The sequence below is a fragment of the Solanum pennellii genome, chromosome 11 (genome assembly GCF_001406875.1).
Source record: "Solanum pennellii chromosome 11, SPENNV200".
NCBI classification, from domain to species: Eukaryota; Viridiplantae; Streptophyta; class Magnoliopsida; order Solanales; family Solanaceae; genus Solanum; species Solanum pennellii.
The window spans coordinates 5,843,116-5,859,273 of NC_028647.1; the positions used below are offsets into that span (position 1 = coordinate 5,843,116).

At 33.8% G+C, this 16,158-nt stretch overlaps 3 protein-coding genes across 3 annotated transcripts in view; 2 read left to right on the top strand and 1 right to left on the bottom strand.

The window, feature by feature from the left end:
• The window catches only part of LOC107002895 (WAT1-related protein At4g08300-like), a 3,952-nt gene extending 1,667 nt beyond the window's left edge, over positions 1-2,285 (top strand). Inside the window, exons 3-7 of the mRNA XM_015201098.1 lie at positions 580-696; positions 1,054-1,288; positions 1,373-1,531; positions 1,630-1,781; positions 1,873-2,285. Coding sequence (XP_015056584.1) covers positions 580-696; positions 1,054-1,288; positions 1,373-1,531; positions 1,630-1,781; positions 1,873-2,059 — 850 coding nt within the window. The 3' untranslated portion in view covers positions 2,060-2,285. The remainder of the gene's footprint in view (positions 1-579; positions 697-1,053; positions 1,289-1,372; positions 1,532-1,629; positions 1,782-1,872) is intronic.
• A 3,756-nt stretch (positions 2,286-6,041) lies between these two features.
• Positions 6,042-10,508, top strand: LOC107002976. The gene is made up of 3 exons (XM_015201198.2): positions 6,042-6,377; positions 6,456-6,545; positions 10,103-10,508. Exons 1-3 carry the CDS (start codon positions 6,114-6,116, stop codon positions 10,178-10,180), a joined length of 432 nt encoding a protein of 143 aa, XP_015056684.1. The 5' UTR covers positions 6,042-6,113; the 3' UTR covers positions 10,181-10,508.
• Positions 10,509-11,863: 1,355 nt separating this feature from the next.
• Positions 11,864-15,652, bottom strand: LOC107003052 (transmembrane emp24 domain-containing protein p24delta3-like). Its single transcript, XM_015201296.2, has 4 exons — positions 15,352-15,652; positions 13,027-13,239; positions 12,814-12,890; positions 11,864-12,277 (listed from the first exon to the last, which is right to left on the bottom strand). The coding sequence occupies exons 1-4, from the start codon at positions 15,547-15,549 to the stop codon at positions 12,133-12,135; spliced, it is 633 nt and encodes a 210-aa protein (XP_015056782.1). The 5' UTR covers positions 15,550-15,652; the 3' UTR covers positions 11,864-12,132.
• Positions 15,653-16,158: the final 506 nt, after the last annotated feature.

The following is a 16,158-nucleotide window of genomic DNA, read 5'->3' on the forward strand; positions in this document are numbered from 1 at the left end:
CTCCCCCCCCCCCCCAACCACTATAATATACATATAATTTTAATTTTCCCTAGTTTTTTTTTAAAAAATTAAATCGAAGAGATTCAATAAAAAATAATTCACACACTAAACGGAATAAATTAAAATTCGGCTGTTTTTATGGTATGTATTTTTTTAAAATTAAATTTAGCACGTAAAACATATTTTGGTGATAGAGTAATCACTAATCATATTATTCTTAAAGGTTAAACAAAACAAATTAACTTCATTAAATTACGTGGAAATAATTGCTAATCATTTTGAATTAGCTAGAAAACAAATTAATTATGTTTTATTTATTTGAAAAGTTTAAGTACTAGAGACAAAAATAATACAATGTTTAACAATATTATTCTATTTGAGGAATGTTGATCAAGAATATATGTATAGTACTACTATTAAAAGCATAAATAAAATGATTCCAGAATTAAAAGATGTTGTTTCATGGAATAATTTTAAACTTTTATATTTCAATTATGTTTAGATTAATATATTGTACTAATTATTATTATTATATACTTATAAATAAATTTAAAAAAATTAAAATAAATGTAATTTCAGGCCAGTGATTGATCAGAATTTGTACTATTTGGGACTGAAGAGTACAACTGCAACTTATGCATCTGCTTTTGTTAATCTCCTCCCAGCAGTAACCTTTATTCTGGCTGTAGTTTTCAGGTAATATATATATTATTTTATTTTAATATAATAAATTTAATGTGTATCAAATTATTAATTATTGAAATAAAATAATATGGTAGTTGATTGTACATGTAATAAGTTATAAAAAGTATGACCTCACATAAATAAAGTTGTTGCTTCCCACTTGTAAAGCAAAAATCATATATCTCAAAAAAAAAAAAAAAAGTTAGTGGTTGCTTATGTAGTTATGTTATATGATTACTGACACATTATAGAGATTGTCAAAAAATAATTAAAAAAAAACTATAGTACAAACAAAATCACTAGCGATCGATAAATTCTGTAGCTAAATAACATAATAATCGGGATTTTTTTTAATTTTGTCATGAGTAGAATTGAGAAGGTAAATTTGAAGAAAAAATCAAGTATGGCAAAGGTTATAGGAACAGCAATAACAGTGGCTGGAGCCATGGTGATGACTCTATACAAAGGGCCAATGTTCAACCTGGTCCCACATCGCGGTGGCGCGCACCACGAAGCCTCAGTCGCGGCCCCTGAGAATTGGGTAGCCGGAACCATTGAGCTCATCGCTTGCATTGTTGGTTGGTCCGGTTTCTTTATTGTTCAAGTAAGTCCAGTAACTCTGAATAGTTGTTTACACAACGAGTTACATTATAATATATATATAAAATTTTTTTTTATGTATATATAGTCGATGACACTGAAAGAGTATCCCGCGGAGTTATCTCTAGCAGCATGGGTATGTGTGATGGGTGTAGTGGAAGGTGGAATTGTTGCACTTATAATGGAACGTGATTGGAATGCTTGGGTTATTGGTTTTGACTCTAGACTCCTTGCTGCTGCCTATTCTGTATGTTTTTTTTTAAAATTATTCTAATTAGTAAATTAATTTTTTATATATATAATTTAATTAATATTCTAACACTATATACTATAAATTTTTTTTAGGGTATTGTATGCTCAGGAATTGCATATTATGTGCAAAGTGTTGTTAATAAAGTTAAAGGCCCAGTATTTGTAACAGCCTTTAGCCCATTAAGTATGGTTATTACTTCAGTTCTTGCTGCTATTATCTTAGCTGAATCAGTCCATCTTGGAAGGTAAATAAAACAATTTTTTTTTTGTATCAACATATTACTAGTGATTCATTTCGATTGTTATCTAATAATTGATTTATCGCGACGATTTCAGCTTAATTGGAGCAATTATCATAGTCATGGGACTATATTCTGTGGTGTGGGGCAAGAGTAAAGAAGGGAAAATCAATGATATCACTAGTAAAGATCAAGAATTACCAGTTGTGGATATTAAAGAAAGATCAACTATTGTTGATGATAATATTAATGAGAAGAAAACTTCAATCTACCAAGAGCATTAACATGATTTAAAAAAAGAAAAGAAAAAGATGTTGTATCTGTAATTTTAATTTTTGACTTGTTGCAATGTTAAATTTTCTAAGTGTTGCTCTGTAAAACAATGCACTAATGTTGTGATCAATTGTTGCCTAATGGAAGGGGGAAAAAAAATGTGTAATCTACTTTTTGTGTAAAAGTTAAGGAGTTGTATCTCCATTTGGGAATGAAAAATGAAAATGTTTTATATTATATTTATCGTTTTGATATTTCAAAGTATATTGTCGCGCTTCAATTATAGAGAAATATGTCATTGATATCAAAAGAATTTAAACGTGCACCAAGCGAATAGATACATCTCTCCATCCATCATGATTCACGACAGATGTAGCATAATCGTTTAATTGAGCATAACTTTAATCTAATTGGAAATTTGTATAGATCATAACTTTGCAAGGTGTACATCATGATATTTCAACACTTTTTTGAAAAGTGAATATGTTTTGTTTTTAAATTCATCAAAAATATATAACTTGTAAAAATGTGACCACAATTAGGTCCTTAACACACAATTATTATATATTTGTAATCCATATGAAAAATGTATATGTAAGATCGTGATAATAAAGGGATTTCAAATGTCACATGAATATGCTAGTCTCTTTCAAAACAATGCTCTTAGGCCACCAACTTCTCAAGTAAACATATGGTTTTTAATGTAGGATACAAAATGATTGTAACAACAAATAATCAATTCAAGTTATATATAGTCTATCAACTAGGATCCCAACTTAGATTACAAACACATAATCATTTTTTCTCAATATTTGAATCACCATATACACCCAACCTAAGCACATTGCATACTTTGTGTAATAAATCATAGTTCAAGCATAGTCAAAGAGAGTAAGTTATATTCTACCTCGAAAGCTTAACAAATGTGATACGAATCTTCACACAATCACATTTCCCCTTAAAAAAACACCTCGAAAATGCTCCCTATCTATCAAAAAAATCATACACTACGTGAGTATTCAAGTCTATCTACACACATGTTGGTATATAAAATTTTAATTTAAAAAATCGAGTAAAAATGATCAACTCTGAGTCCCTGTGGTCAATAATGAAATTATGTTTCAAAATCAATTTACAAAGGATCTTAAAATGAAATTTTATTTCAGATCGAAAAGACTCCGAATTGAACAAGCGCAACTTGGCACCATATATCATCAACATCACAAATGCCTCCAAATTTGAATTCGACCATCAGAAACCTATAGAAAATAATTAATAGTGCAAATGAATCATAAAATATATTTCACGCCTGTTGAAATTATCAAATAATTCAAAATCTTTTTGATCAATACGATGGCCAATCCTAAACTTTTTAAAATCTAGACATCAATTGGGATTAAGGTAAACCATCCAATTAAGTTAGAAATCACTCTTCCAACCTAGTGGAATCATCAAGACTCAAATCCAACTTCGTTAAACCAAAATGTTGACCTTGAATAAACTTACAAACTAAATATTTTTTAAAACATATATAATCACCTCGGAGATTGTGTCACTCGTCTCTGTAAGTCATCGATAAATAAGAAAGTTACAATAAGGGTTTAAACGTGAAAAAAGATATAGAAATCACAAAATGATCATAAGGATCAATAATCACAAAAAGATATAAAAGTTATTACAAAAGTTCAAACTAGATATCTTTTCTAAAATATATATGACCAACAATAGTTATGCCTGCCTAGATCATGCCACTTTAAAAATCTATATCTCTAGGCATGTCGTATCCATTGAACATATTTTTTCATTCACAACCAACTATCCTCAGTTTTCTCATCCACGAGCCCCGCACATGAAAAAATAGTTGTGTTCTGATGACCCCTCCAGCTCTTCCTCTTCCTTATAATCTCTTTCACCTCCTATTGTTGCAGACCCTATTCCAATTCCCGCTAGAACTGATTTGGTCAACTCCATGTCTACTCATGGATCGAACACTCAAGGCCATCAAGATGACGTGCCACCGGATCCACTGTAAGTTTTAAACATTTTTTTTGTTTTTTTCTCCTTCTCAAAATAACAGTCCATATGTATCTCCTCAACCAACTCCTGAAACATCATTAAATTGAATGATTACTAGGTTTCAAAATAATATTTTCAAACCCAAAGTGTTTTTTGATTGTCTTGCAACCTCCACCATAAGACACCTTAGCTTCCACTTACCCCAAATACCTTTAGTGAAGCATCCAAAACTTTGTCATTGGTTCCATCTACTCCCTATCAAAACGTAGTTGGGTGCAAATGGATATTTCGTGTCAAACACAAGCCCGATGAATTCATAAAGCGTTAAAGTCAAATTAGTAGCAAAAGGATTTCATTAGCATCCTGAAATTGACTTTCATTCCACCTTCAATCTATTTATTAAAACCACAATTATTCACCTCATCTTGTCCCTAGTTGTGTCTCTTAAATGGACATTGCTTCAACTTGACGTAAACAATGTCATTTTACAAGGTACTCTATATGATGTCTTTTTCATGTAACAACCACTTAAATTTGTAGGTTTCTCATTTTCCAATCACATATGTAAACTACACAAATCTACTATGGACTTCGTCATGCACCACGAGTATGGTATACTGAAATAATGAAGTTTCTCTTATCATACAACTTTGCTCATTAGAAATCTGATGATTCCTTTTTTCATCAAATGAATTCCTGGTTCTCTCATCATTGTTATGATCTATGTTAATGATATCATAAGTTACAGGCTCTAACAACTCGCAAGTCTATGCAACAATTGAGTTGTTGGGTGATAGATTTTCAATTAAGGATCTTGGTCCTTTACATTTTTTTCCTAGGTGTTGAAGTTATCCAGCATGATCATAAATTGTCTCTTTCAACGTAGCTTCATTGCGGACATACTCATCAAATTCAATATGCTCGACGCAAACAATGTGAGCATCCTTCTATCCACAAATGAAATTTCTCCTTCAGCAGATGCTACACTTTATAAGCAGGTCATTGGCTCATCGCAATACCTCACTTTCACACGACCTGACATATGCCTTTTAGTAAATAGGCTCACTCAGTTCCAACACTCTCCATCAACTAAGCATTGACAAGCTACAAAGAGGCTTCTTCGTTATCCGAAAGGAACCATAACCTATGAACTTCACTTCAAACATGGTAACTCTTTACAATTTCTTGCATACTCAGATACAGATTGATATGGTATTCCAGATACTAGACACTCCAGTTCAGCCTGTGTTATTTTTCTTGAAAAGAATCCAATTAGTTGGTGCTCCACCAAGCAACATATTGTTGCCAGATCTTCAATAGAAGCAAAATGTAGAACTGTAGAAAGTGTTGTAGCTAAGCTAAATTGGCTAACCAACCTACTGCAGGAACTCTGGGTTAAGCTGCCTTGTCCCCTAAGGTCTTCTGCAATTACATTGATGTCACTTACATGTGCCTTAGCCCAGTCTTTTAAAGTCGAATGAAACATATCGCAATTGATTTTCATTTTGTCCATGACCAAGTGGAAAGTGGAAAAATTTTAGTTCATCAAATTTTAACAAAAGCTCAACTAGCAGATGCCTTAACTAACGCACTTCCCAGAAGATCCTTTGTCCACCTTGTTAGCAACATCGCTCTTAAGCAAATTGAGCCAATGTTGAGGGGGCATGATAATGATAAAGATACAGAGTTCTAGCGGAAGATAAACATCGCTCTTACGTTCAACAAACTCCCTTCTCTTGTATACTTGTTCATATATAAATACCACACATTGTATCAATAATACTTACGCTTTCATAATCATATATAATTCTTATACAAAACTGATAAGTTTTTTAAAATAATTAAAGGACTTTAAATGATAAGTGCATATTTAAGGGGTCAATTTAAATCGAAATTATTTATGACATTTAAGGGGTCAATTTTGTGCTATATGTCAAATTGCACAAAATTGGGGTGTTGATTGCAAAGAGTAGTAAAATTTAGGGTGCAATTGATAGGCCGTAAAATTCACAATCTTTTTGGGTGGACTGAGAAGAAGCAAAAGCAGCAATGGCAGCTGGACTTGCAATCGGATTCAGTGCTGTAAGGCCACCATTAAAGCAAGCACTAGGAGTGAAAATCCTAAACTACCAAAAGAGCAAATGGGTCTTTAGCCCTTTAGCTTTTTCATCATCTTCTTCTTCTTCTTCAACATCAAGAAAGCTAATACTCTATTCAAAGCCTGGTTGCTGTTTGTGTGATGGCCTCAAAGAAAAACTCAATGCTGCTTTCTCACTTTCCAGTCCCCATTCTCTACACGACGTTCAATTACAGGTTGTAGGACAATTTTTTGCTGTATATCAAATTTACGCTGTGTTTTTTTTTGAAGTTTGATTTAATGGGTTTTTACAGGTTAGAGATATAACTAGCAATCCTGATTGGGAGAAGTCTTATCAATATGAAATACCTGTGTTGGCTAGAGTGCGTCCTGATGGCACTGAGGTTAGATTAGCATTTTGTTGTTGTATGCTACTGTTTTGGAATATGGTAATTTTTATCATCTTGCAACTCATTGTAACTAATTTAATTTTGGTTTCGAAGAAAAATTGGGTGTCTATTAGTAGGATGGAGAAGATGAAGGGAAAAGGATTGCGAAAACATAGCTATCCTTTTTCTTCCTCTTCTTTCTATCACTTAAAACCAATCAACTCTCCACGAAATGTACTACTTACCGGGATTAGTGTATTTTGCATTCAGTACATGATAAATTCATCAAATTGTAGGGATAACTTTCATCATGTAGTTGTGAACTCCACACAAGTAAGTGTGGCGCTGGATCACCTCCGGTATGAAATAATCCAGTATGTTACAATAGTAGGTTGGATTGACGTATGTGGCTACTTAAAGTTTCATGGTTTGGTATGAAAATTAGAAAAGAAAGAGGGGAGCTTTTTCTGCAGAGCTTTAGAAATGGAAGAGCTTTGGCAGAGCTCAGCCCATGGACGGCTTGAGCAATGGAAGCACCAAAATTTCTCCAATGGCTTTCATGTGTGCTCTTAAATTACGTTTTTTCAATTTATTCCATATAACCAATAAAAGTAAAAACGAAAAACCATTATTTGGTTTATCCTACAGGAAACAATCAAGATAATATAGATATTTTTACTAAATGGTTATCTAGCAAAGAACAGCCACTTGAATTGTTTGAGTCGTCATTCTCGTGTCATTCCAATTGAGTTGCATTGGTTCTCAAGAGCATTAACTTCACTAGGGATGATCGACAAACAAAAGAGTGCTGTGATTTGGTAAGTATATGTTGAGTCTTGTTTTAACAAGAACGATAAGAAGGCAGAGAGATAGAAGAAATAGGGGTGTATGGGAGGTATGAAATCCATTGGGTGGTGAATCTTCCAGTATCCAGAACATGAATATAAGTAGTTTCTTGAATCCTAGCTTACCATCTCCTTAACTAAAAGAAAACGTAAATTATTATATAAAAGGAAAAGGGGCAAATATACTCCCCGACCTTGTTTTTCTCTGCTGTCACACATGAGAGTTAGAAATTCTACTTTTATAAGGGAAGAGAATAATGGAGTGGTGTCATAGTGGAAGAACATCAGATGCCATGAAATTGGTTCTTCCTATCATTGATAGAGATCTGAAATAGAAGAAGTAAATATTGTTTTATAGTCATTGAATAGGTGCAGGAGATTGAAAAATTTTCATGCGTTTTTATCGATATAAAAAAATACATTTGCATTTAAGTGTGCTACATTGCACTACTTGTTGCAGTAACTCCCCAAGTATCTGTATACTCCATTTTCTTCATCTCTTGATAAGTTGTAATATAAGCCATATCTGTGTTGAGAGTTTGTACACATGTGCACTCAGTAATTTTTATATTTACACTTTTGAATATTGTAACTCATGGACCGCACTTCCCTCGAATCAGAAAGTGAAGAGAAGTTTTGATACTATTAGTTAGTACACCTTCTTTTCAAAGAGAGGATTAGGCAAGATCCATGAATTTGGAGTTATTCATCTTACCCATCTTGAGGAAGATATTTTTATGACAAGGAAAATGCAGACGCTACCCTTTGGATGTGCACAGGGTAAAACCCCCACTCCTATGCAATAGCTCGCAAACCACGCAAAAGGTAACCCGCACTTGGCAAAACTTTAGATATCTAGGCTCTAACTTATGGGATAATGGTATCTTAGATAAAGATGTAAGACATAAAATTAAAGATTGGATGGTTGAAATGGAGTTTTATGAGAATTTTCATGTGATAGGAAATTACCTAACTAAGTGAAAGGTAAATTTCTACTGCTCTGCTTTGAGATCAGCAATGTTTCACGGAGTAAGACAAGTATTATGGGAATGGAGATGTTAAGAGTAGCACATATAGAGGATAAAATCTGATAAGGTTGCTTCAGATGGTTCAATCATGCTTGTGTTTTTCTCTCACTAATGCACCTATCAATAGATTTGGCGTTGTGATGATCCAAGTATCTCGAAGAGGACGAGGTGAACTTAAATCACATGAAAGAAAGTTGTTAACGGATGTCTAATAATGCCAACTAGTGGATGTTAATGCTTAGATTTGTTGTTAAACTACATGAATTTTGGTGCTTATAAGTCATCTTAGTTTTATAGATACTTGTAAGCCAGTGTAGAAATAAGTGTGAGTTTAAGAGAATTTCTAGTTCATTACAAAATCATAATTTACCATAAAGAAAAATTATTTAGTATTAAAAATGAATAGTACAAGAATTGAGCAGGATGGATATAGAGGTTTCATATAGCAAGCATTAGCTAGTTTGGAGTTGAGGCTTAGTTGGTGCCTTGATTGTCATATAAAATGACCATTGACTATTCAGAGAAGTGAGAACCTTATATCTGCTTGCTGGAAATGTCTTCCTTTAGTCTGTATACATAGAGTTGGTTTCTCTATCGTCTCTTTTGGTGCTTATATTCTTAGTTGACTGCACTAGGTGTTGTTTTGTATTGTAAAAGAACTTCTTTGACTGGGTAGAGCCATTGAAGAATTGGAGAGTGACCAACACTTAGGGAGAATTGTTGTGGGTAGACGCAGAGCTCTAGTGAATAGTTGAGATAAATTCTATCGAGAGATTGATTGTGATTTTTGCCTCCTTGATCCAGGAGTTCTCCACATAAAAATCCTTGTGTTGATTTATTATTTCCCACTTTACCGTCATGCATAGTTACTCAAAGAACCTGATTCTTTGAGACAGTAAGTTGCACCAATTTAACATTTTAGTCATGGTGGTCTTCTCTGTTGACTAAGCAAATATATAGGTCTTAAAACTTCTGGTGCATTATACCTTAAGGGCTTATTTGGTACAAGGGATAGTAAATTTTGGAATTAATTTTAGGATCAGTTTATCTCATGTTTGGTTGGGATAAAATCGTAGGATAACATATCCAGGGATTGTAGTGTTATTTTTATCCCATATTGAGGATGGGATAACTAATCCCGGGATAACTTGTTCCCCAACCAAACAAGCCCTATGAGTTCACTTGGTACATGGGATAAGGATAATAATATCGGGTTTAATTTGGGATTAACTTTATTCCACCATTTGTACTAGAATGGTAGAATTACCATCCCATATAGAAGGTGAGATAAAATAATCCCATGGGATATCCTAATCTCATCCCGCGTTACCAAACGATCCCTATAAGATAAGGAAAAAAGCTATCCTTTTTCAGTGCTATGAGGTACTTTTTGAGTGATTACAGTATGGGGCAAGGTGAATGCTCTCTTTCCCCAATCAAAATTCTCAAGCAGTTGCATATTTCGGAAGCTTAGTTATCCCAGTGCCTTAGTTAACAATTAACTTGTCATTAACAACTTAACTTATCACTATATACGGTAAATGCTCCATAAAGAGATGAAGCTGCCATAGGCAATATATCCACTACCATGTGAACCTTTGGTTTTTTTCATGCAGTTATTCTTTCATTTATGTAACATGTTTATGGAAAATTACAAAATGTTGAGATATAAATTCTCATCACTGAATGTATTGCGCAGGAGGTACTTCCTAGATTATCTCCTCGTCTAGGTGTTGAGGCCATCCACAAGAAGATTGCAGCTGCATTGACTGAATGAGCTTTCTCGCAAAAACAATTTTGAAGCCAGTCTTTGCTCATGTTGTAAGACGGATAGATAATATGGAGAACTGTCTTCTTCTTCCTCTCCCTTTTACTGTGTATCTTGCAACCGTACTATGGTGGACATATAAAGTTTAACTGTGTAATACACCATAGGATACCGAGTATGAACTAGATATTTATACATTTTACCGCTAATGAAGCTTGTCGTTTTAGCTCCATTGGCACAAGGTGATAGACAAAGACTCTTGTTAAAATCCAATTCGAAGCTTGTGGTTTTAGCTCCATTGGATTTTATTTTTTTTTAATTTTGAAATTTTGGCTGGTATGTGGGAACACAATCATATAAGAAAGAGAGATAAGGGAGAAGGGAGTGAGGAGAGATGCCTCCAACAATTTACTAATTTGAAACATCTTCTCAATCAAATTGGAGATGTATTATTGCCTTCTCTTGTTCATCAACTTGAACAACTCGAACCTCATTCTTCTGCATGTGAGAAGTGGAGGTTTTAGAGCTTAAATTATTAATGTAATATTTGATTACTACATTTTTATAAAATTATTATTCAATGTATGTGGCAGATATATAAGTGGGCTCAATACATAGATTATACAAACAAGAGTAAGTTTCAAGTATCTTGTGTCTACTATTCAAGGAAATGGGGAGATTGATGAGGATGCCACCAACCGTATTGGTGTGGGGTAGATCAAATGGAGGCTTGAATGATAAGAAGGTGCCACCAAAACTTGAAGGCAAGTTCTACCTAGTGATAGCCAGATCAACTATGTTGTATGGTGGAGTAATGGCTAGTCAAGAACTCTCACATTTAGAAGTTGAAAGCTGCAAAATAAGGATGTTTTGATGGATGTGGACTTACTAGGAGAGATATGATAGTAAAAAATGAGGATTGGGACAAGGTAAGAGTGGCTTTGGTGGAGGACAAGATTCGGGAGATGAGACATAGATGGTTTGGGATGTGAAGAGGAGAAGCGCGGATGCCCTGTTGTATAGGCGTGAAATGCTGATTATGGATGATTTCATGATAGGTTGACGTAGACTGAATAAGTATTGGGGAAAGGTGATTAGACAAGACATGACACATTTCTACCTTATGGAGGACATGACCTTAGATAGGAGATTGTGAATTTGGGTAGAAGGTTAGTAGAGAATAGTGTGTTGTCTTGTTATTCGTCCTTACTAGTAGTTGCAATATTGCTCCTATAGTTTCGGGTCCTTCAATTTGTTGTCTTCTTCCCATACTCTATTTCTTGTACTTTTATTACTTCATTTTTGAACTGCTTTAAACTTTTTTTTTATTGAGTCAATTGCCTATCGAAAACAATAATCTACCTCTAAGGTAGAGCCGTAGAGGTAAGTTCTATATACATTCTATCCTTTTTAGATTCCATCATATGAAATTACACTGAATATTTACTATGCGTATTTAATAATTTTGTTAATTGTACACATTCACATCTTAAGGAAGTAGTAAACAGTCTTGATTATTTGCTGAAATTGTTGGCGGAAGTTTTTCTCCTACCTATGCTTAATAGGCAATTGCTTCTAGATACTTAGGTATATGTTTGCCATCCCACATAATTTTCCCATAATAAAAAGCTTGAATTGCGATTTTCCGATTCGCAGTTCAATTCAAACTGTGAATCGTAATGACAAGTTATAAAACTGTAATGAGATTAGACATAGATCTTCTCAACCAAAAGTAGAAGAACGATGTTACATTTGGATTGCACTTGTCCCCTGAACATAGGGAACTACTAGTTTCTCTTACAGAAGATATGGTATCTGGACTTTTCGTTCCCTGTAGATCACAACAGTCAATTGCAGAAACAAAAATATGAATACAAGTGGAAAACAAAATGTTGTGAATTGATCTGTTCTGTAAGCTACTGTAGATTGTGCGATTCAAGAACGCGCAAAATCTGTCAAATCTAAATGAGTTTTTTCTTGCGAAAGAAGTTCTTCAGATAAAATACTTGAAGAACTGCAGCTGCTATGCATATACCAAGAGACATTATACTTAACCATGCCACTCTAGCATTGGTTTTCTCGTTTTCTTCCCTCATTACTGCTTCCCTGCAAACAAGATACAAGAATATAACATGTTAATTGTGAGGTAGGAGACAAAAGAAGGATAAAAGCATCGGTTACACCAAAGTTCTGCAAGAATGTTTTCATAATTTCTTCATGAAACTGGTGATTTTACAATGCAATACTCGTGAAACTATGTTCACTACATAAACCAATGTTTATTACCCTTCACATTTTTTAAACTATTTGCAGCTCTTTCCACTTAAGGACAGTATCAGAGAATTACAAATTTGAGTATATAATTATAAGTTATCCACTATTCTACATTCCTTTCTCCACGATAAATTTCCTCCACTGTATGCATGAAAAAATCTACGTCTTATCACTATAAATATGAAGACGCAGACTCCAAGTGGGAAATATTACTCAAAAATTTGTAAAAATGAAATAAGACACCATAAAACAAAAGGGAAATGTATAATACCAAACAGTCAAAGTATTTGTAATAGAAATGAAAACAAACAGCAAGCACATATTATCCGGGATGTGGAGCACATTTGAAAAGGTTAGTATGTACTTACCTATCCTTCAGGTACTCTAAATTTTCATGAATGGCTTGCACTATCCCTTCAAGTTTCACCAATTCAAGTTCGACACCCTACAAGGAAAAAAATGTATGATGAAAGAATACAACATGCGGGTTATAAAAGAGGAGCATACACAATAACTAATCCCCTGCCAGTCTGGCCTTTGAGGGAATGGTGCAGATGAAAAATATATAATTGTGAACTTACTTCTATCTTTTCCTTCCTTGCAACTGATTCCCAATCCTTTGCACTGATTCCCGTCTTCCAGTCAATACCGATAGTAACTGCTTTAGCCCCAGGTGCATGGTTGTCCATCCAAAAGCATGCCAAGTAGTTACCAGCCTCAGTGGTTGTGAAAGCAAATTGACCATGAGTTACATTCTCTTTATGGTGAAGATTGTTTCCAAAAGGTGATGTGACCTAAAAAGTATGTAGCAATGACCTAGCTCATTAAAACTGAACCATTTAGTGGAAAAAGTGCAAAAGTAAATTACTTTTCTCAAAGGTTAATTAACCATTTGAAGAAGTTATGCTACTGTGCTTATCTGACCCGAGATGACAATTCAAGCAATATAGAGCACTTTTACAGGAAAACACACTCAAGTGTTATAACAATTAACACCTAAAATTCATCCAAGACCCTAACAAAATAACTATGTCTCACTCTCAAACAAGTCGGGCTTGGCTATATGAATCCTCACAGTTCATGTTTCTCCACTTAAATTCATCTCAGGCCAACATTATTCGTAAATTGGGAAGAATGAGTAAAAGATAAATAAAAGACAATTTCAATGCACGATCATTTTATGATACAAGAATATAAATCATACAGACATCATTTCCTTTTTTATAGGGTAATTCTACAAACATCATTCAACACTACTAAATGCATCTTACCATCTTTCACCATGAGTTGTTGCCCATCACCATATGAATGTGTGTTGTCACAATATTGACCAGTACATCATTAACTGAGAATCTGACCCCATGAAGTTCATCAAAAGCATACCAATTAAGGCACTGAAGCACTTACATATTTATTCTGTATTTTTATTCCAAAACTTATAGGTAGCTCTCCAAGAAACAATAGCTGTGATTTGTCATTTCATAATAGATCTCTAGTGTTAATCACAAGGCAATCTATCCACTCTTTCTAACTAGTATCTCAGCTTCTTAACATCTTTTTTTTTGAAGGTGAGTCTTTCTTTATCTCTATAGTTGAATCCATGAAATGTCTTCGATTTCAGAATGACGAGAGGCATCTATGGTTCAAAGAGACACCAGGTACAGGACAAAGTGATTTAAGGAGTATTTGGAAAGGTGAGGCTGCTAAAACTAGAGTTATAATGAGTTGACTTAGAACGCAAGGTAACATAACTTTTTCACAATTTCAACATATACAAGCATCATCTTCCTCAAAAAAACAAGCAAATTGGAGTAAGTGCAAAAAACAGATGATTTTTTTTAATGAAGCTGATACCATCTTTACTATAGTACCTAGTTAAAGAAATAGGTCAGCTAAGCTTTTGATCTCACCGCATCCATGAGAGAACCAAGTGCCTTCCACCATAAGAAAATCTTATTTGACTAAAGCGACAACAAACGACACTATAGTTTAACAATGCAACACACTCTTGACATGACAAAGAGTAAGAATAAGTATTAGAGTGTTGAAGAATATACTTACTATGTCAGTGCCTGTCTCTGAAGTTGAGACCATCTAATCTTGTTACTTTGTTAATATGGATTAAAGTCTATTAGTCTATTTCTATTTACGTGACACAAACTATTTTGCAATCAAACTCATAATCTTGAGAAAGAAATCTCATATGTATCATGTAGTAACATAAATGTTTTCATAATTTCTTCATGAAACTGGTGATTTTACAATGCAATACTCGTGAAACTATGTTCACTACATAAACCAATGAATACATTTTCAAGATTAATTAACTATTCTATCAATGGTATAATAGGCAAAATATGGTAATTTATGCAAAAAATTTATAAAATGACAAGTATTTATAGAAAGGGATGCAGGGAGTAATTCATAACATTTGTTCTGGCTTGAAACAATTCAATTCAAAATTTGAAAATAATTCACCTGAAAAAAGGAAAGCAATCGAACAAACTGAGTCCAATAAGATGTATAATAGAGATTATTTTACAAATGAAAACCTCATCGATTCTATACATTTAACAGAGAAATTGCTCCCAATGTACAATTTAATAGCCTTTTGTTTTTTTTTCTATGTCTCGAAATTAACTGTATTAAATTACCTCGAAGATCAAAACTATGAAGATTTGACAATCAAAATATTCATAGTGTGCTTAGTGTTTTGCAATTAATAAGCATCAATTATTGCAGGAACTTAAAATTAAGACAATTTTAAATGCAATCGCAGAGTCAGAGCGTACACAAAATTGATCAATTGGATCTATGCATCCTTCAGCTACTATACATCTCGCAATATCAATTTTTTGTTAGCTAAAATTAGAGCACAGATAATATGGGCTATGGCGGTGCCTTACCTTGACAGAGATGGTGGGGACAACATTAGCTTGAGCGTGTTCTTCATCACCGATTACACTGTAATCCGCCAAAACGACGACGTTCGAGTGGATATCCTCCGACAAACACTTGGTTCCCGAAGTCGGTAACTCCATCCATATCGCTTCCGCCACCGTCATCACCGTCAACAACAGCAGCACAAGTTTACAAAGCTCCATATTTTGATTCTACTGACGGAATCGGAGTTGAGACTTCAGATTTGAAGTTTCAGAGGAGAAGAGAAGACTTTTTGAAATGTTAATGTGAGTTTTGGGGGTAGTTTTTCAGATTCTATTCGTTGAATGAACGTGCATAGCACGCACTACTTGAATAATGGCGAGTGTGATTAAAGCGCGTGTGAGTAAGAGACTAGATTGGCGCCACGCAATTTCTTCAACTATTGTCCAATAGGAGTGCATCTTTTACGACGCAAAAGGTTACATGGACGGGGAAGTTGCTCACGCGCCTTTGCTAATACTGTTGCTCACGATTCTTTCGCGATTTTACCATAAGAGAATATCGAATTTAAAGAAAGAGAATTGCTTAAGAAAGTTTTATATTCCTTAATATTTGGGATATTTGCTTGATAATTTTACAAATGAATGTCTTTTATTTATAATATTTACTTAGGGATTAATATATAAATAATAATTGTTAAATAATAAGTTTTCGACATGCTTATAAGTAAGTCATTTTCTAGAATTCTCTATATAACTATTTCAAATAACTTTCATGTAAATTCATAGAATTTTAAAGTCATTCAAGGAATTTTTCATATATCTTCATAA